The following is a 22,953-nucleotide window of genomic DNA, read 5'->3' on the forward strand; positions in this document are numbered from 1 at the left end:
ATCAATATGAAGATTTGTTCAAATAAGATAACAGGAATAACTTTCCATCTATGTTCCACAGGAATGCATCTCTTGGCTTTGAACCCCGTCCACATACCAGAAACGTTTTGGGGACGGGGGACGACCTAGAAACGTCCCCCTCCCATTTCCTATTCTGGCTAAAAAAGTACACGTCCCTCGGATGGATAGGAAGCTTGCAAGGGATGTCGAGGATTGCTAGTCGTCCCTGTTAATTTTAGTGATCAGATTAACATAAAACATAGATAGAGACAAAATACACACACATAACACACATATACCCTGGGAAAACCTCCCTCTTGGAGGAAAAACCCAGCAACAATGTTCAGATCTTATTTATTAATATCAGCAATTGATCAAATACAATTCGCCCTCCTAGGGCAAAGGCAAAACTGACTTGTTTGACTTGTAACTTCTGATCTGAACTTGGAATATCCTTCAATCACCAATAGGGCAGATTCTGGGGTAGATTCGGCAGATGAGATACACTCAGAACTTGATACTATGAGCAGAGATGATGTTAGCTAAGACTCGGATGAAGATCGCAGGCCTTCAAGGTGTGATCGCTAGTCTCTAATGTGTATTCCCTGATGTCCAAAACAAGTTCGCTGATATTGCAGAGATATTCGCTGATGAAGAGATGATTGCTTGAGTGATTGTGACAAGGCATCACTATGCCTTGTATTTATACATGGTTACATTGCCTTATAGGCTAGGTTGGCTAAATACACTTGCCGCCAAAAATACAAATAATGATTTATTTATTACAAGTTACATGTTGTTTGCTCAACCGCCCAATTTGGGTCCTGCCCTAAAACACGTTACACATTGCTTATACGCCCAAATAGGGCCAGCCTCATATGATTTACAAGTTACAAATGGGTCCAGCTTATACCCCGAATTTCTAAGGTCAATGGCCAATTAGAAATTCAAAGGCTAGGTCGGCCCAATCAAAGGATGCAACCTAGCTATATTTCAACGGTCCCCATAGCCCAACTTATGTTTGGATGCCAAAAAAAATTTAAAAAAAACAAACATTTTTTAAAGGAAAAAGGGATGGAGAAACTAAGCTACGCACCACCCTTCTTGGTAGAGAGTACTCCAAGGTGAGTGTTTTGATGGAAGATATAAGACAAACATGGATAAGGGATGGATGCTCCATAATCATGGATGGGTGGACAGATATCAAACATCGGCCACTCATCAATCTTATTGTCACTAGTTTAATAGGCTCTTATTTTCTTAGAGTTGTAGATTGTACGGGGAAAAGAAAGGATGCAGCCATCTAATTTCAGATTTTGAGAAATGCCATAGAGGAGGTTGGAGCCTCTAATGTTGTGCAAGTAGTGACCAATTTGGCCCGTGTGTGTAAATTATATGGGTTAATGGTGGAGGGTGCTTATAAGCACATTTTGTGGACCCCATGTTGTGAGCATGCATTAAATAATACCTTGAAGGGCATTGGGAAGATAGATACGGTGAAGGCAATGGTGTCAAAGGCTAGAGATGTGCAAATATTGATTTGCAAACATCATACTTCACTTCCTTTGTTTAGGACATTTTTGAGGGAAAAATTCCTCAAGTCAGTGGAGACTAGATATGTCAGCTCCTTTATTTTATTAGAGAGGATGCTTGAGGTCCAAAAGGCTCTACAACCAATGGTGGTCAATGCAGAGTGGAGTTGATGGCATAAGGCAAGCACACCAGAGGGAAGAAGTGTGAGACAAAAATTCCTTGATGATAAATGGTGGGCCACAATGAGTTAAGAAAACTGCATTGATGATTTTATTATTTAATATTTAAATATTAAAATGTTAATTTATTGATTTCATATATGTTTCTAACTTGTGAAAGATGTCCATTCTTTTTTATGATTTTAATTTGTGTAACTTGTTTGCACTTGCAAATATGTTTGCTCCTTCATTGAGTCTATTGAGCGAGTAATTATATATGTTGATATTGATCCTCCTTACCTTGGAGAGATTTAAAAGACCTTTGAGAGCGTGCTTGGACAGATCAAGCAAGCAATTCATAGCACCCTACTTTGGGATTTTATGAGCACCTTAGGCCCATCGTGACATGACGATGGAACATTATGAACACCTCCCTTCATATGGCAGCCTATGCTCTCAATCCCAAATGGTATGCACCAAGACCTAGGAGAGTGGCTCCATCTAGTGATGAAGAGGTGAAAGATGGCTTCATGAGGGCCCTTGCAAAAATGTATACTAAAGATGAATCTAATATACTTCACACACAATGGCTTGCATTTACCAATCTTTGTGGTCCAACATTCAGCAAACCAAAGGCAAGCTCTAATAGAGCTACATTAGCTCATGTCAACCCTATTGGATGGTGGACGTGACATGGCAGAGATCCTAAAGTCAAGAGTACTTGCAGCTCGTCTTCTTTCACAGGTTACTAGTTCCTCTACTGCAGAGAGGAATTGGTCCACATATAGCTTCATCCAATCGATCAAGAGGAACCACCTTACCTCTAGACGATCAAAGAAGTCCGTGGTTGTTCACAATGTTTTGTGGCTACGGGATCACCAGACTCATGCGTATCATCAGACTCCAACCTTACATTGGGATGTCAATCTCAAAGATGCTATGCAGATTGATAAGGAGGAGACACCTAAGGGATTGGTTGGGGTTCCATTGGTTGACGCAGCCACTTATACTGGCAATGACTCAAACTCAAGCTCTAATTTTGATTTAAACTCATAGACCTACCATCTATTGATTATGGACAGCCATATATTTTCTTAGTTCTATGTTTATTGTGAAAAATAATTGAATGAATTATTCAACGATATACAACTGTATATAAAGAGTTTACAAGACGATGTTATATAAAAAGAACAAATTGTTTAAGTGATAAACTAAAAAGCTAAAACGCTTTAAATACTAAATAAAGCTTAAAAAGCTAAATAAAAAGCTAACTATGCGCCTTTAATTAAGAAGCAATAGTTTCACTTAAAGAGCTAAAAAAACTAAAAAGCTAAATGACCATTAATAAAAGAACTAAATATAAGTGACTAAAATATAATTAAATATTCTAATACCCTCCCTTAATGATCATTCAATCTACTACACCAAGTTGCCCTCTAAATTTGACAAACTTTGTCGGGCTCAAAGACTTGGTGAAGATATCTGCACTCTGATCTTTTGTTGGAATGTACTACAATATCACTCATCCATCTTCAACATGCTTGCGGATGAAATGACAATGTAGTTCCACATGCTTGGTCCGCTCATGGAAGACTGGATTTTTGGCTAATTTCAGATTCCTTTATCACAAAACAAGCGAGTAGGTCTTGGTTGAGACAACTGCATGTTTGCAAGCATCCTACGCAGCCAAATTGCCTCACATGCTGCCTTAACAGTTCCCTGATACTCTACTTCAATCGAGGAAAGAGCTATTGCATATTGCTTCCTGCTGGTCCATGTGACTGCACCTGTACCCAAGCTGAAAACATACCCAAAGGTTGACTTTTTGTCATCAACAAACCCTGCCCAAGTTGAGTCTGTAAAACCAACCAGCCGAGGATCTTTGCTTCTACTGTATAGAATGCCAAAATTAGGAGTGCCCTTCACATACCTTAGTACACGCTTCGCTACAATCCAATGTTCAGCTTTTGGAGCTGACATGAAGCGAGAAATATAACTCACAGCATAACTATTGTCAAGCCTAGTGGCGATGTGATAGATGAGGCTGCCCACTAGTTGTCTAAATGAAGATTCATCCACCACAAGTGAATCTGATTTAGCTGATAATTTCAGCCCTATCTCCATAGGTGTAGATGTAGGTTTGCAATCTTGCATTCGAAATTTATCCAACAAGCCCTTGGCATACTTTGACTGAGAAATGAATATGTGTCTATCAATCTGCCAAACCTCTACACCGAGACAATAATGGATAAGTCCCAAATCTGTCATGTCAAAATTCTTGCACAAATTTTGTTTGACCTGCTTGATCAAATGTGCTACACTGCTAGTAATGATGAGATCATCAACATAGATGACTAGAAATAAAATATCATCACTAGTTTGCTTGACATGCAAATCGGGATTGGAAGGACTCCTCTGAAAGACTTGATCAATCAAGTACTTATCATTTTTTATGTACCAAGCACGAGGAGCCTGGTTGAGACCATAGAGTGCTTTGACTAGTCTACACACCTGGTGTTCTTTACGGGCAACCTTGAAACCTGGAGGCTACGTCATGTAGACTTCTTCCTGCAAAACACCATTGAGGAAGGCACTCTTGACATCCATTTGATGGACTTTCCATCCAAACCAAGCTGAGAGAGCAAGGACAAGCCAAATGGTACTCATCTTGGTTGTGGGAGCAAATGTCTCCTCATAGTCAATGCCCTCCTTCTATGAAAACCATTTTGCTACTAACCAAGCCTTGTACTTATCGAGGGTTCCATTAACTTTATACTTGTCTTTAAACACCCATTTGCAGCCAATGGGCTTCTTCCCCGATGGAAGATCTGACAACACCCAAGTGTTCTTTTTCAGAAGACTATGTTGCTCAGCCAAAGAGTGTTGATGGAAGTACTCCTCGCTGCCATGGTGAGCTCCTGAGAACCACCAAAATCAACAAGTCTATAAAGACCATGATCCTCAATGCCAACAGCAACTATAGTGTGAGTCTCCCTGTCAACAATGTTGCACTTGTGCAACCCAAAGACGACATCCAATTGTGTTGAATGCTGCATAATCTGACTAACTGAAAGTAGATTGAGCTTCATGCCAGGTACAGAGTATACATTGAGGAATATCAAATCCCTCCCACCAGATGAATTTGAACGTTGCCCTTGCCGACAACAATATACTCTTCGCCTCCTACAAAGATCACTGAATCGATGAAAGGCATGTACTCTGTAAACCAATCCCGACAATGCGTGAAATGTCGAGAGGCTCCAGAGTCAATGTACCAAACTGATGATTGCACATCATCAGATGGGCTTTGGGCCATGAACACATACAAGGCAAATTCCTTCTAATTAGGATGTGTGGCAAAACTAGCTTTCTGCTTGGACCCTCCCTATTTGAATTGTTGGGATGCTATCAACTTCCTACAATCTTTCACTAAATGGCCAAACTGATGACAATAGTTACACTGTAAGGTCCTCTTCTTCAAAGATTGTTAAGGTTGACCTTAACCTTGCCCTTTCTACTGGAAGGATTGAGCTTTACCTTTGTGCTTATCCAAAGTTGTGGCTGTGAAGGCCTGTTCAGTGGACGAAGTAGCGCTACTTCCAAACTGTTGCTTCCATCGATCCTGTTGCAGAAGCTTGTTGCAGAGATCAGGAAACTTAAAATCAACACTAGTAGAAGTGATATTGAGCATATCAATGAAATGCTCGTAGGATTTGGGAAGGCTTTTCAGCGTGATCACTACCATACCCTCTTCAGCCATGATGTGGCCAATAGCTTGCAACTGGTCATGGATGTCCTTGATCTTCGTAATATGTGCCTGGATAGATGTCTTTTCATCCATCATAATAGAAAACAGCATATTCTTCAAAAAGAAAGCGGCACCTGAGAGAGTTGATCATCTATGACTAATAACTTCATAAGCATGACAGCCTCTCAAATGCATTCATCAAATTTATCCTAATTTGCATCTGAAGCTGTAGGACAAGTAGCCTTGCCCAAAACAATCCGATCAAGCGAACGATACTCAAAAATGGTAAGCATGTGTTGTTTCCAGGTGTTGTAGTTGCGGCCATTGAGCTTATGGCTATGTTTCAACATGATGTTGGTCAAAGATGCCATCACAGGGTCTGAGGTTGAATGAGGTCAACCTAGTGAAAGCAGGAGACAGCTGCACAAAGAATCTGAAACCTTGGAGCGAAAATCGAGACACAAATCCCAATGCACATATTGTTGAATAAACTCAAAAAAATTCCTGCAAACCCTAGATGGCAGAAAAACAATCAACAAAAAATAAAGGCACGGCCCTTGAGGCATAAATTGGGGAACGAAAACCAAGGTGATAATCTGGCATGCAATGCTAGGAAAACCCAAAAAAAAAGGGAAATTTCTGAAAATAACAGGAATATTACTGCAAACAAGATCCCGAGATTAAGAACTGCACAGAGCAACCTGTGAATTTATTTGAAAAAAAAAACAAAAAGGAAAATTGTAGAAAATAATCAAACAATTTGTTAAAAAAATCGTAAAAAAAACAAGCGAAACCCTAGTCGCGACTGATGTATGTGGGTGCAGAAGACGAAATCGCGCACAAAAATCCACGAAATTCAACACGAGATTCAAATTGTCCGCCATCGCATAGAAACACAAGAAATCATGAAAATCACGACACGAGACTACGAAAATTTGCAAAAAAACGCGACGAAAAATCGCAAGAAAATTCGCGAAAATCGCACAAAACTCACAACAAGGTTTCGGAAAATAAAAATGCAGCCGAAAAAACACTGAGATATCCGCGTCGAGCGAGAAAAGGCTAAGAAAAACATCGTCGAAAAAGGTGCGAAAATTGTGACGGAATAAACACAGCGATTTTTTTAAAAAAAACGAAAATCTATGCAAACTTTACGCCCAGAAACCCTCCGGAAATAAAAATAAAACATACGAAATCCGTAAAATATGCTTGCGAAAATCCAAAAACCCTAGTCGTATTTTGTTGCACTAGACCTGCAAAAAATTCCAGAAAACTACGAACCTAAAAAAAACTTCTTGGATTCAATTCGCCGAGGAAAAAAACTTTAGAAAAATCTCAATAAGAAATTATTTTAGAATTATAAATTTTCCAAAAATTTTAAATCATGCTCTGATACCATGAAAAATAATTGAATGAATTATTCAACGATATACAACTGTCTAAAAAGAGTTTACAAGATGATGTTCTATAAAAAGAACAAATTGTTTAAGTGATAAAATAAAAAGCTAAAAAGCTTAAAATACTAAATAAAGCTTAAAACATTAAATAAAGCTTAAAAAGCTAAATAAAAAGCTAACTATGCGTCTTTAATAAAGAAGCAATAGTTTCACTTAATGAGCTACAAAACTAAAAAGCTAAATGACCATTAATAAAAGAACTAAATATAAGTGACTAAAATATAATTAAATATTCTAATATATTGTTTACAATTTATGTCATTTCATAGTTGAATCTTGAAGCCTTTAGGCATTTTTGTTATAATTCTAATATGATATGCATGCACATTAATAATGAAAGCATTTCAATTTTGTTAATTTGATTGTTGATTCTCATGTGAAACCTCAATTCAAGTCTAATGCTATGTATTAAGATTCTACAATGAATATGATGAATGCTTTATCAATGTTATCATATGCGTATTTAAAGTTTCTCTATATTTTTTAAAATTTCCCTATTTTTTTTAAGGCATCCCCTACCATCCCCTAAAAAATGGCCCAAAAGTACCCCTTTATCGGAAACACATTCCCTATCGTCCTCATCCCCAAAACTCTGTGGAACATAACTTTCAATCTTTTTCAAATAACCCACTTTTTGAGATATTTTGTCATGCATCCCGTTACAAAAGAAATATAAGGTAAATCATTGAGGCCAAAGACCACTAAACATCGCTGGAGGAAAGCATTCAACATTAAACTTGGCCGACTTTATTACTAACATTCAATAAATAAATTATTATCATGGTGACCGACTTCATAGATATTATGATATATATATGACTTGCTAGGAAACAATTACTATATATGGGGAGAACCACCCAAGCATTGGTAAAAGAGGCGTGACTAAGGAAAGCAGCCATTTGTTAATGAGCACACATTAAGAAGAGCAGCGAATTCACAAAAGGCAGCGATTAGTCTAAACTATAAAGGAGTGATTAAGTTTAATCTCGTAAGGCAGAGATTTTCCTAGAGTAAGAGAGAATTAAAATATAATTTAGTTTAAGCCAGCAATTAAGAGGAAGAGTTGTGACTCTTCCAAAGGGGTAGAAATATTGAAGGGACATAACTTCTCCCTCATATTGGAGGGTATAAGAGGAAGAAGCATTCAATTAAAGAAGGGGAGGGGAAAATGGCATGATCTGAGCGCTTATTTTGGAAATCAAAAAATTGTCTTATTTATAAGACTTCACAATTTTCTAATATTAAGGCCAAAAGCCACAAAAGGGAGTTAATGAAACTCATTCCCTTGATCAGCGATCCTTAAGTCTTAAGTTTTAACACGTCATAGAACAAGGCAATTTCCAAAAGCTACGATGGATAAAAAGGCATGTGGTCAGTTTAGAAGAGGTGTTTGATTAAGAAAAGACACTTCATTTGGAAAGAGGTAAGGGAAGCGTCTATTCAGCATCTTTGAGGGATATATAAGGAAGGACCTCATTTCAAGGAAGGCATCAAGGAGTTCGATAAGATCAGATATACAAAACTACAATCAGCAATCAGCAGGCTGGTAGAATATGAATGAATGAATATATATTTATATATATATATATACCTTTTATATGTATTTGATCAAGATTTTTTTTTGAAGATCGGTAATTGGCCGAAGCCTGAATAGCTTTTGACTGGAGCTATGAACCAGTGGGGACACAGTAGGGGGCCCCATCCCCATTACATATCTTTGAATTATTATTATTATTATCTTTGAGATTGATCCCAAGACCTTCCCCATTCTATGGAAGGCCAAGAGTCACAGCTTAGAATTCCACTTCAGATGTCCCTATTGGGAATTGAACTTGGGTCTCCACAGTGAGAACCCAGTGTTTTAACCAGTTAAGCTCAACCCCTTGGACTGATCAAGATATTAATGATGTCTAGATAGTTTATTTATTTTTCTATAAATAATAAATTTATCTATTCCTTGCCCTGCAAGCAATCATATGGGGAATTGGAGGAAATATGTTATGGAGAGGCAGCAGACAGGTTCCCACAATGTAAGCACACCACCCCAATGTTGGATTGTAATGTCCTTTTTGGGAGTGCCCTAGTTTTTGCCCTAGTTTACTATTCTTAGTCAATAAGGGAGGGTTAGAGGCGGAGTACCTTTATCTCCTTAAAAGGGGAAACCCTGCAAGCAAGTTAGAGAATAACCTACAAATTATATAATAATTACAAACAACTAACTATGATGATGCATAAAGTAAAGAATGACTGATTATAATGCATAAAGTAAAGAATGACTGATTACGATGAAACATAAGGCATTTTACAGTTACAAACAACTGTCAATGTAGAGATCAGAATCATAAGTCATAACTAAAGGAATCCCAATCATAGCAAACTCAGATAAGTAACTTGATAAGGTGTCTTAACAACCATTCTCACTTAATAAAGCTACACTTGATAGGGTGTCTTATCAACCATTCTCCCTTAAGCAAGCCATATTTGATAGGGTGTCTTACCAACCATTCTCCCTTAATAAAGCTACACTTGATAGGGTGTCTTATCAACCGTTCTCCCTTAATCAAGCCATATTTGATAGGGTGTCTTACCAACCGTTCTCCCTTAATAAAGCTACACTTAATAGGGTGTCTTATCAACCGTTCTCCCTATTGCAAGTCATATTGATAGGGTGCCTTATCAGCCATTCTCCCTATTATAAGTCTTATCAATAGGGTGCCTTATCAGCCGTTCTCCCTATTACAAGTCTTTATAACCATGGTTGATTCCAAAAATCAGATATAACACGTATAGATGAGAACATCATATTAACCATAATAGATCACACGGTATGAGTCAGAAAGAGCAGATTGGAGATAACATGCAGTGAATAATCATAACGACGATCTGCTATCAATAATACTATGCAGAAAATATTATCAGAAATATGCACAGAACATACCAGAATATCATCTTATCTTAACAATAGTTGCAGATTCAGTCTCTTTATTATGTTCACCTCTTCCAGGATTGTTTGATGCCTTTCCTTTGGGTGGTTGTTATGCTGTATATAAACCCTTGATTTGCATGGAAAGTTATGTCTTTCCAAAACAGTCACTGTCCTTGGAAAGGTGGTGACTCCACATATCATGTCTTTTGCCTTAACTAATTAATCTGCTGCTGATTATCGCACCTAATCAAGGATTATTAATAATACTTGTTAATGTAAACAAAATTCTTCTCGTTTCCTTAATCCATTTGCTAATATGCTAATGCTGCATTGACGTATAATAAGATCTCTGCTTAGATTGGTATCGCTGCTCTGCAATGATTAAATGTGCCTTTTTGTGTAGTGCTTGTTATTTTTAGATCATCCTATGCATCGGCCTTATATATATGCCTTTGTTTGAGTATGAAGACAGCCTGTAACTTTATAACAGTTCTCATCTGATCTGATCAATGTTGGTCTCACTAGATGCTTTTAATTCCTTTCCGTTATATCTCTCAATGTGAGGGAGAGGTCACATCTCTTCATCATGTATGTCCTTTGGCAAGAGACACACCCCTTCACCATTAGCACCCTTTGAAAGAGTGCAACTCTTCATTATTTCTGTCCTTTGAAAGGGACACAACCTTTCACAATCAGATCTGCACTTCTGATTTCCAAATTATCCCCCCAAATGAGATACTCTTCTCCCTTTTATATCTCATGTTTGAGGGAGTCACAACTTTTCATCCCATGTCTTTTGATCATTCATTAACTTAATTAAATTTTAATTATATTTGATTATATTCTTTTATACTTTTATTTTTATTCTTGTGAAGTTTTCTAAGTGGGGACACTACATGGATAGGAGAGAGTTCCTACCACTTGTGAGGCCAAGGGGTCGAATTGTCTTAGTTAGACATTCTGCGCTCTTGGGCTTAGTTGTGACGAGCAATCTCTAGGCATCCTATCATACCGTTCTTTCCAATCCCTACTATGGTTGATTATGGGAAGTAAACTATTGCCTAGAAGCAATCATGTATGGGTTAGAAAGGAGACACGTTAGGGGGAGGTGTAAACTGGCTTCCACAACGTAAGCACAAGACCCCATGTTGGATAGGAGAGAGTTCCTACCACTTGTGAGGCCAAGGAGCCAAATTGTCTTGGTTAGACGTTTCACACTCTTGGGCTTGTGATGAATAGTCTCTGAGTGCCCTATGAAAGCACAAGACCCCATGTTGGATAGGAGAGAGTTCCTACCACTTGTGAGGCCAAGGAGCCAAATTGTCTTGGTTAGACGTTTCACACTCTTGGGCTTGTGATGAATAGTCTCTGAGTGCCCTATGATGCTTTCCCTTCCAATCCCTACGATGGTTGATTTTTAGAAATGAATCTATAGAAATAAGTGTGTAATATTAATTGTTTATTTACTTTAGAGAGTTCAATAGATATTACATGATTTGAATATAGAATACCATTTAATTGTTAGTGCAATTGATTATACATGCATTTATATGTTATTATGGAAATAATTGGCCTTATGAATTACGTTTCGAATGTTGACTAACATTATTGCAGGGTTTAAACCAAAGTTTATGTTGATAAGGCAATTGTTAACTGGTAAGTTTGTATTTTAATAAACCATATTTCTTATTTTAATTGAACTTGTGATTTTAGGGCAAGATTTAAGTATAACTCAAAAGGGGACATTACATATTTGCAAAAATATCTTTTGGTAATCCACTTTTGAGTTGGATGTTGAGATATCTTCTAGTTCAAGTTCTACCAATTGTGATAATATCAGAGTTGAGCAATAGAAGCCTACTACATCACAAGAAGGATTGGGTATTGGGAATTGCAAATTCCCAACATTGGTATGAGATCTGGATGAAACTTTCAAACATGAGAACGGTACCTCACCAAATACTAATATTGGCTTTCAGCTTGCTAAAACTTTCAGATCGGCAACTAATGGTAAGCAATTTAATTATCTTCATGATTATAGCTTATGGTATGAAAATATCGATGTTCATAGAGGCTTATCACAAGGCTTTTTGTCATAATGAAAAGTACCATAAGATTGAAGAAAAGGTGGAGGATACAACTTGTAGAAAAGGACACTTGTGTCCTTTTGTTTAAGGTTGTCTATACATAAGAGTGTGGAACGAAACCAAATTGTTCTTTTATCAAGAACAATGGGTTGTCCTTCATACAAAATTTGCAGTTTGCTAGATAGGGCAGCAGCTGTTTTCTTTTCTTGCATTGGACTTGGCATGATACTTCCATTTGTAATGAGTTAAATCTATGTGGGATTAATAAAGGTTTAAGGAGAGAAGTGCTCAACAACATTAAGAAGGAACAAAACAAATAATGGAGGCATTTGTAAAAGCTTTCCCACCCTCTGACGGATTGAACAAACGAACACGCCAATGCCCTCGATCAATTTGAATACCTAGTATTTGCAAAAGGCTTCAGTTGGAAGGAGTTGGAAGGTTGAATATGCATTGCTTGGGCAAGCAATTTCAAGGAAAGCAGACTGTAATGTCTAGTTTTCCAATACAATTCCATAATGATATGAAAGCACATTTCTCATTTCCTATGGGCTTGTGAAATTATCATTAATAAAATGAATTACATTATTTAAGGGTGCTATATTAAAGAACCACTCAAGTGTTGTTTAAGTGAGTGCCCAGGTTATGGTACATTTTGTGTTATGTAATAATTTTTTATTTCTTAAGTGGTGTTGGCCAAAGGTTGTGAGCGGGGTTCTTTTGGAGGGAAAAAGAGAAGAGTTTAAAATTGTCTTATGGAGGGAAAGTTGGGTGCTCAAGTGCATATTTAATTTAAGAAAAGGATGAAAGATGGTATGCTTCTTTTATTAAATTATTAATTGATTCCATAAAATAGATTGGACATCTTGTTTGTCTATCACTTGAGGTTGGAGGATGGAAACTCCTTGATTTCCATAGCTGGATTAGTGGGCAGAAACCCCTCATTCTGACTTGGTGCAATTTCACATAGAGATTGTGTTTGAGCTGCAGCAAATTACTGATTATATGGTGAGCTCTCAAGGCAGAGATCACTATCGGGGATGGCATTCATAAGAACCATTGTTGTGACTATCTGTAATAACCACCCTAAAAAAAAAAATTCTTGCCATTGAAAATTGCAACATAAAGAGTATAAACTAAGTCACAACCACAAACATAAATCTCTGATATGATTATTCATAAAATCAAATACTGCTCTTACAAAGCTCTGGAAGTCAAGCAATACAGATACAACGTGCTAGCATATATTAGCACTGAAATATCCATTCCCAAGTCTACCCACATTGACTAAACACAACACCCACATGAAAAGAATCATGAAATACCTTGTCATGCCCTGCCTGAGGTTTATGGCTGACCTAGGGTTTAAGGGGTTTAAATTAATTTAAATAAATTATTTTCTGGCCAACCCCCCTGGTTCCAATGCCTAACTGGACAAGGAAAAATATAATAATAATAAATTAAACATATCTTGGCCGACCTCCTAGGAATTAGCACCCATTTTGGGTGAAATAAATTTAAATGATAAAAACAGTTATACTGCTGGCCGACCTAGTATGAAGAGCTGTGACCATTGGGTTGAAGAGGCGTTTCAAGAGGTATAAATATATGTTTTTTGAGGATCATTCTAACATCAATTCACTTGCAAAATAATTCCTATTTAAGAGCAGACAGAAATATTTCAGATAAATATATATCTCGGCAGTAGACATAAATATATCATAACAGCAGAAGGGGATTCAAGCAATTTACCAATCAGATATATCAGAACAGCGAAGGAGATCAGCAGTTCCATAATAGAAATCAGACCAGCGATAAGATCAGATCAGAACTATTATTAAGTTACAAGCTGTATCATCCTATTCCTGTGGTATGCATGATAATTGTTTAATATATATATGCCTGATGTATACAGTAATAGATGCACAAAATCCTCATATGCTTAATATAATGCATTTAATATGATTTCCAAATAAGCCACAATCAATCATGGCAAGGTAAGAAAGGGAATGCAAGGAAGGGGAATGGCTATAGTACCCTCACTAGGCACACCACCTCATCTAGACGGCTGAAAGGCCACATGAGGCCAAGAGGGACAGAGTTTCTCCTCTTAGGGCACCCTATTACAGTTTCCCCTACAACACCTACATTGATCGATTATTGGGATGAACTCAAGGAGCCTTCAATCATAAAAGAGTGAGAAACATGATGAAGGGGAAGAGCTATGGAGACCTCGCTAGGTACACCACCTCATATTAGGTGGCGAAAGGCCACGTGAGGCCAAGAGGGGCAGGGTTTCTGCTCTTGGGCTGACAGTAGAGAATATTTTGGGCACCTTATCATGTCTCCTTATCTCATTCCCCATTATGGTTGAACCCCACATAATAGTTTAGAATTATATATTCTATGCTTCCTTTAACCTAGTAATGGATTTATCTCATGAATTAAATCTTCCATGTTATCAAACTTGATTGTGGGTTTCCAAAACAGACTTATCTTATTCTTGGGTGAGAATTATATCTCAACTATATTATGTTCCCCATTTCATTTGGATTTGTGAATTTAGGGCAACATAGCCCTGTCAAAGAGGCATGCAAGTCTGAACTAGGTCAATAGAAGTCGGATTTGCAGGTATGTTAGGCTGTATGGCAACCAACACAACATCCAAAATCTCCCAATAACACCTCAAGTCTGTTATAAACCCTTCCAAAGATATTGGCACCACTGTCCTGCAAGGAAAAGCCCCTAAACAACCAACAATTTGCAACTTGAAGTCTCATGCCAGCTGAGGATGACAAGTACAACCTGCAGAATGGTACGGCTCCTACACAAAATTCAAAACTGCTTCAAATGACCTCGAAACCAACTTAATTGAGTCGCCCAGCCATGATGGAGACAACCCAGATGGCTCTTGATGATTTCAACCCCCTTGCGAACCTTCCTCAGCAAAACATGGTGGTACGACCTCCTCTTGGGATGGTACAGCCTGCCAAGGGACTCTGATAAAAACACTCCAAAATGCACAACAATCACCAAATGAACCTCCAAAAAAAATTGCAATCAATATACTTTGAATATCTTCATTTTTTTTAAAACCCCGAAAATGTAATACTGTTAAACAATGGCGACGCGTGTAGAATCACTCCAACCAGCTAGGGATCATCTTTCAAATCTGAAACCAATAACCAAAAGAGGGTTTTCATCTTCAATCGATCTTGGAAGAACTCACAAGTTCAATCCGGTAGCATCTTGTTATGTGTACTCTTCTGCATAATCAAAAATAGAGCCCAAAACCTCCTTTCATAGCTTTGGAGAAAAAATAATTCAATTTGAATTTAACATAAAACATTTCCCACCCAAAACACATTTTGAAATATAAAATTGACTCAATTGTTAGTCCCCTCCCCTAGGCGTCCACTTTACGGGGTATTAACTTATCATATTATTATAAATTTATAACATTGAAGTAAAATAACAAAGCATTAACATTAGTAATTCAGTGTATAATTTAAATACTCCTGTCCAAGTTGTAGAAAGAATTGCCAGAGCATCAAAAACTGAAACTGAGCATGCCAAGATGAAACTTAGGCAGTGGGATGAAAGCTGGCACCAACTTGATGACTTACTAAAAATAGGCATGCTCTCCAAGAAGTGTGGAGAACAGCCTAGGAGGCCAAAAACACTTCAGAAAGCATCACAGAAAACCAAATCACCAATTAGCTCAACAACACCAACAGAAGCCAAGAAAAAACGAAACTAAGCCTCCAAGAACATTGGAGTCCCCTAATCAATACCAATCAGCCTACATGAACTCAAGAAATAGGCTAACAGTCACACCAGCTAACTAGGCCTGAGAGGGGGCATTACACATCATATAGCCACTCTTGCTGTTTCGGTGACTCTTACAATGCCGATGTGTTTGGGTGATAAGTGGCTACCTTAGCACCTAGGGTTTGTAATCTTGAGGTGGCTCTTTAACACCATTACGTAAGATTTACTACATTTTCGAATAATAAATTTTGTTGTTGTTGTTTCCAGAAAGATTTGGTAACACTGAATTGACTGTAAGTTGAAATCATGTTGGATAATCAGATTAATCAAATTATTGTGGATGGTTTGTTAATTGTCACATTTTTTAAAGATTTTTAATTCATTTCTGCATATTAAATTGGGAATAATATCTGTTGCAATAGATCTGATTTTGAAGTAAGAACCGGTCATTTGTTTTGAGTGGAGATAATCAATTAGATTTCACAGTTTTTTTATTGGGGGTATTACAGTGTCATATAAAACCTTGATGCGAAATCTACAAAACATTTTTTTCAAAAGCTTTGTTTTTATCTAATCAAGTTTTGTGGAAATCATGTGTTCTTCAGGGTAAACATAACAAGAAGGGATAAACCCAAAGTGATTAACCCCCAAACCAAATAAATCAAAAACAAATTACAAGTACAAGTAGCCTTGTGAGCAATGAATTCCTCAATGAAGAATGTAATTGATGAAATTCAAAGCGAGAGATCGTGACAAAAGACCAGCACCATCCCTCAAAGAGATGCCTCTGCAAATTTGACTTGGTCATTTGCAAGGGATGTAATTGATTGACATTACCAAACCAATTAACGCTTTTCCACCACCAGACAAACTTGGGTTTCTTTTCACTACTCCGTCAAAATTTTAGCTTTAACACTTTTCCACCACCAAACAAACTTGGGTTTCTTTTCACTGCTCCGTCAAAATTTAGCTTTATGGCACCATGCAGTGGATTTTTTGCCTTCGAAACTAGCACTACTTGGTCTGTTTGCCCTTGAACATATCAGCAAGGAGCTTAAATGCATTTCGTTAAATATGTAATTGGATGTTTTTATGGTTAATAGGTATTAAGGTAGAAGTCATAGGTCTCATTTTCCCTGCAGTAAATCTTCATTTAAATGCTTTTGGTTTCAATCAGAATACTCTCTGTCAAAAACTTCAAAATTGTATTCAAGGCTTTATGCTATGGAGCCTACATTTGTTTTGGATATTTTATCTGTTCATTAGTTTGCAGTTTGAATCTTGTTTGATAGTTGAATCCTCTATGTGTGAGCTGAAAATCACCACATAGAATTACGGGGTTTTGAAAACAAACACAAATTTGGCATGCAAGCCTTGGCTTGTCCTTCATTCTATTTGGTCTCTTAAGGTGTAGAAGCATAAGAAAAAATATGGAAAAACAAAAATGTGGAACTTGGGGAATTTATGGAATCTTATTTTTTTATATTGATAATACATGTTTTTCATGAACGTGATTAAAATCTAAATTTTGTTTAAGATGAACTTTAAGTAAACTTTGTATTGAATAAGTAACTTTGATCTTACGATCAAAAAGATTTAGTAAAGGGTTTCATTATCTCTTTCCCGAGCAAAAACAAGTTCAAATCAGAGAACTTACGTAAGAGGATCCGAGAGGATGGTCCGCAGTGAGGTCTCTGGTGATTCCGTGCTGGGAACCGTGCCTTTTTTTTCAGCAAAAGCACCTCCCTCGTCTACTCCTGCGTCCTTCTGAGCAAGTGGCACAGGGGACTGTAACAACTGAGTATAATAGTTGTCTGTACCCTGAACGGATCCAACAGGTAGGGCCCCCTCACTATGATGCATGGATGGAACCCTTGGTTGATGGTGTTCATGTAAAGAAGATGCCGTGTTGGAAGCGGTGCTGTTATTACTATCTCTGGACTCTTTAACCAAGCCATCCCTATAAAATGTCCCCCCATTCTGTGCTGCCGATGAGCCATCCAGAATAGCTGGGGCCGAAGCCTGGAAGGAATTATGAAACGGAGAAGGGGACAAAAACATACCTAGAGACGTATGTTGCTGGTTTGGCATACCGCTTTTCTGGATACTTCCTTCTCCTTTCTGAAAACCTCCTTCTAGGGGCCCCTGTGTATTACTACCATTAGCATTATTGCTGTTACTATTAGTATTAGCATTAGCATTCTCGCTGGACACCATGCCATCAACCTCTCCGTCCATTTCAGCCTCAGCATCCTCATCATCTTCGTCGTCATCGTCTTCTTCTTCAGAGGGAGTCCCTGCACTTCCCTCGCCACCCATGACAGCAACCCTCTCGTTCCAATCCTGCTGGTTCGGTGTTCTGCTGTTCCGGCCAACCATGCCCCTCATCTGCAAACCACCACTGCTCATGTTCGTGTTCATGTTCATATTCACTGGTCCGCCCCGCCGAGAATCCGAGTCCAGGTCATCGGGATTGTAAATGGTGCCCCTGAAATCTCTCTGCTGGGGAAGAAAGCGCCCGCCAGCTTCCACAAAGCCGCCGACTCCCATGGGCCTAGAAGTTTTCCGGGAAGAATCTGATCCCCCCCGCCTCTGGTTTACAGCAGAGGGCGGACACCTGTACTGCAAATGCTCGGCCTGGTATACACGCTGCGAATTCAAAGCGGTATCCATTCTCTGAGACGAAACCAGATTCATCTCTTCCGAACCCATCCTATCGTTTCCTTAGGGTTTCTCCTTACTCTCTTAAACATCTCACTTTTCTCAACATGGCGTAGTCTACCCCGCTTAAGAAAACCAGTTCGAGCATGGAGCCGAAGAAATGGAGCATCAAACAAGAGAAGTATGTGGAATTTCAATAGAAGGAAAGACAAACTACAACGAAAGTAAAAGAGAATAAGAGGCAACGGCGGGTTTCAACAGGGGTTATGTTTAACAAACAGTAATATTTCCTTATTCTTTGAACAAAATATATATTTCTTTTCCTTGCTTTCTAAATCTGCAGAATATATGTTTGATGATCTCTTCTTTTGAAAGTACTTTTTGTTGTTTTCAAATTTGGGGAAGAAGCCAAATTCGTGCCCGATTTTCATGTATCTGTAAATGAGGAGTGAGGAAGGCATCCATTTTTTTTTTCGATCGCACGCCCGCTCACTCGTACGATTGATTGTCTCTTACAAACACCGTAAAATCAAATCTTGCTGCCCGTGGAGAGTGCTGTGGACTCCGATTGTCACTATTGTTTTTTTACTATTTTTATTATTTTATATTAATTTTTAAATTGGAAAAGCTTCAAATTTTAATAATGATAGTATAAAGGAAAATAAACTGTGTATAAATATTGTAATTTATCTATTGTATTTACATGTATAAGTGATGAATGTTCAAAAATTGAGGTAAATATTAAACCTGAAAAATTTAGGAAAATATTTCTATCAAGTATTCGCATTAGAATCATTTTTTATTTTTTTTAAGACCATTTAATAGTGAGTTTGGGGATTAGGGTCAAGTTCACAATCACAAATATATAAATTTGATCTAGTATTTAACATATTTATACTCTTTGGTTTATCTAATGCACTTTTATTATCATTGTTTTTCAGGGTTAAAATCATCATAAATCACTCACATTATAAAAGCGAATCACAAACTCTAATCTAATTAGAATTAATCTTAAATGACAATCGAATAATGCAAAATCAATTGAATAATGAATAAATGAGTCTAATTAAGACTCCCTCAATCAATTTGACAAAGCTTCCATTGCTCTTCTCCTTAGTTGTTGTTGAATTGACTCTCTGCACTAATTTCCTGCAAACAACTATTTCGAAGACTGTGATTTTAGACTGATTTGTGAAAATGATGTTGTATTTATAGATTTTCAACACACAAGCGGTGAGGATTTGAACTCAAGTTCTGATTGATAGTCAATTGATTTAGATTGATCAGTGAACTAGTCATGATTGATTTGTTAACTTATTTTATTGATCTGTTAACAAGACTGATTGGAGAGTGAACTCAATTGATTAACCAGTAGACTGAATAGACTAGCTAGTTGACTGAATAGATGGATTAGAAGACTGATTTGATTGATTAGTCAGAAAAGGTGATTTGGAGTGAAAAGAGGTGATTAAAGAGTTAACTGATTAGTCAACTGATTTGATCAATCAGTTATGATTCCAACATGTGTTGTAGGATTTTGAAATTGAATTTGATTTTTCATTTTCAATTTGGATTTGAATTTGGACTTTCGAATGCTGAAATGCACATGAAATTAACTGAAATTCAGATTTGGTGAAATGTGAATTTGATGATTTGGAATTAAATGAAATTAATTGAAATTTGAATTTGAGGAAATATGAATTTGGGAGAAATGAAATTAGATGGAATTATTTGAATTTGGGGAATTGGAGGAATAAATTAAATTAATTTAAATAATTTAAATGAAATTATTTAAACATTAGAAATAGATTAATTAAATAATAAAAATTATTTAATTAAGGAATTAATCATAATTAATTAAATAAATAATATTTAATTAATATTTGAGATAGGGTTAATTGATTAATTAATTAGAGAACGGGAATTGAATAGTTAATAAGATGAAGAATGATGGTTGAGTCAATATAGAAGAATAATTAAAGAATTAAAGAATTACTTAATTAATTAGGACTAATAATTAGTACATGATGAAAAAGACATTTTTCAGTGTCTACATTTTTCCCTCTTTGACACAATGTCAAAACGACGTTGATTCAAAGAAAACAAAAATTTCTGCCCCAATATGCCCCGGTGATGCTTTATAATGTAAATATGCCCCCTCAGAAAAAGTGGTCAAAAAATTATGAAACTGGGATCATTTTTTCGATGCCATGGTATTGAGCAATTGTGCAAAGTTTCGTGCGATTTCGAGTTTGTTTGATTGTGCTACAAGTGTGTGAAGTTCAATTAGATCGCAGTTGTTGGAGTGGTAAAAACCCTAACATTGGCTATAAATAGTGAATTAGCCCTTTTTAATTGATCATTTGCATTCATTTGATTTGTGGAGCTCTTCTTGATTTTTGTGCTTTTCGGTGACTTTGGAGCGTGATGGTGGGCCACGGAGCGAGGTTGCACTTGTCTGATCGAGTGCGTGCATATTAGAGACCGGCCAACACTGGAGGCCTGGTACGTATTTCGAATATTTTGCTCATTTTGCTTGTTTTTCCAAATTTTTCTCGTTTATGTCAGAGCAAAAAATATAACTAATGCACAATTGAGTATTGATGTATCTGCAATTGCATATATTTGTGCGCATTTGCATTTAGTAATTCACACTTGATGTTTTGGCTCGCAACTATGTTTAATAATGCACACTTGTCTTTAGTAATTCGCCTTTGATTTAAATGATGCGCAATTGACTTTAATGATGCACAATTGATCTTATTGGTGCGCATTTGTATTAAATGATTCACAATTCACTGTCCTCAATATATCTTATTCGCAATTGATATTTTGTATATTCTTCCAAAATTTATGATTTGATTTTTGTAATGCGAATATAGTATCTGACATTTTCATGTTTTTCATCTTGTAGGCGCATTACCTTGTCCTGGTTGGTAGGCAGACAAGTCTAGATGGTCTTGAGCATCGTTATGAGCTTATCGATGAGGAGACTGCCTTGATTAGACATTTAGGTTTATATCATATATTACATTTGCCAAAGGTTACGGCCAACAGGGCAATGATTACTGCATTAGTCGAGCGATGGCATTCTAAGACTTGTTCTTTTCACTTACCTACTGGTGAGACATCAGTTACATTAGAGGATGTGTGGCGCATTCTGCATATACCCATTCATGGCACCCGAGTTACTTTCGATCGTGATGATGGTGTTGTCGGACTGTGTGATTTGTTCAAGTGTTTTGAGGAGGATTTATCCGCATGGGGTCGATATGAGATCCCATGGGATGATCTAGATTACAATGATCTTACTGTCTTTCTATGCTTTGTTGTTGCTGGCTTATTGATTCTTGATCAACGGACACATGGTTTCCTTGTCGTATGGGGTGGAGTTATCCGAGACATGATTATTAATAGATGTGTTTTTGCTTGGGGTTCATGCTTATTAGCCACTTTATATCACTAGATGCATTGTATTGTATACTTAGAGCAAAAATACATTGGTTGTGGTATCTGTGTGTGTGAAAAAGTGAAAAGAGTATGATATTTGCAAACACAACACTTCAATTAAGTCATTACATGTATGGTTAGACATATATAAGCATAAATAATAAAACCATAACAAAGCGGCTAATTGCCTTCTAAAAGATGTGAGTATAAGATTGCTCTCAGATATTTATAAGCAATACCAGTGACTAGACTACACCAAGACGAAGGATTTAATCTATATGAGCGTGATATGGATGCAAGATGGATGATTAATTCAAGCAATCAGAATTCAAGCAATATGGATTCAAGCAATAATGAAATAAACTAAATATGGATGCAAATAAATAAAAAAAGCACAAGATCTTCAATGACTCCAGAGCAAAATCAGCATAATAATAATCTCCAAGTGTTTTTCTCAAATATCTCTGGGGTGTTTTGGATGAGACCTGAAGGCTAAATTTATAGAGAACTCTCAAAAGAGATAATGAAAAAGCTCAATTTAGGATTAATTGAAAATAATTGAGAAATTAAGTTCAATTAACCTTGAGATAGATTCCAAATATAGTTTAATTGAAATGCATTAAGATAGGAAGTTCAAGTTGCATTAGAAATAAGAATTAATTAATTCCTTGCATTTGTGATAAAAATAGATAATTCTTTTATTTATTCAAGAAAAGAGTCTTTTTAATGCAATGGAACTTCTTTTTCTCAAAAGCTTTGAGTTCTAATTTTAGAGAATAATCAATTTAATTGCTTTTCTGGTTTCAAGTTCTAAATTTAGAAAAAGAAATAATATCTCAAGTTTGATTTCTCTCTCAATTTAATTCTTTTATTTTATTTTCAATTCAACTCTTGCTTTGTGATTAATTCCTCTTTTGTAATAAATTAATTCCTTTTTTGCATGATTAAATGACAAATTTATTAATTAATTAAATATGCTATGATATTTAATAAATTAAACAGGATAACTAATCAAAAAATGATATTTTTGGAATGATTCAATTAATTAAATAAATATTTAATTAATATTGAGTAATTGACTTGCCATGCAATATTTGATGATTAAATAATTAATTAATGTGCTCAAGATTGATTTAATTGCCTTTGTTAGGACCTTGGTGAT

General features: G+C 36.6%; 1 protein-coding gene across 6 annotated transcripts in view; it reads right to left on the bottom strand.

The window, feature by feature from the left end:
* Positions 1–18,900, bottom strand: part of LOC131061655 (U-box domain-containing protein 62) — a 143,349-nt gene extending 124,449 nt beyond the window's left edge. For 3 of the 6 annotated variants that reach the window (XM_057995456.2, XM_057995458.2, XM_057995457.2), the window contains exon 1: positions 17,338–18,899. In XM_057995456.2, the coding sequence (XP_057851439.1) occupies positions 17,338–18,392 (1,055 nt within the window). In that variant the 5' untranslated portion in view covers positions 18,393–18,899. Of the gene's footprint in view, positions 1–17,337 lie in introns of all 6 variants that reach the window. The other 3 variants (XM_057995459.2, XM_057995460.2, XM_057995455.2) reach the window with 2 other exon arrangements.
* Positions 18,901–22,953: the final 4,053 nt, after the last annotated feature.

Source organism: Cryptomeria japonica, chromosome 7, assembly GCF_030272615.1.
Source record: "Cryptomeria japonica chromosome 7, Sugi_1.0, whole genome shotgun sequence".
Taxonomy (NCBI): Eukaryota; Viridiplantae; Streptophyta; class Pinopsida; order Cupressales; family Cupressaceae; genus Cryptomeria; species Cryptomeria japonica.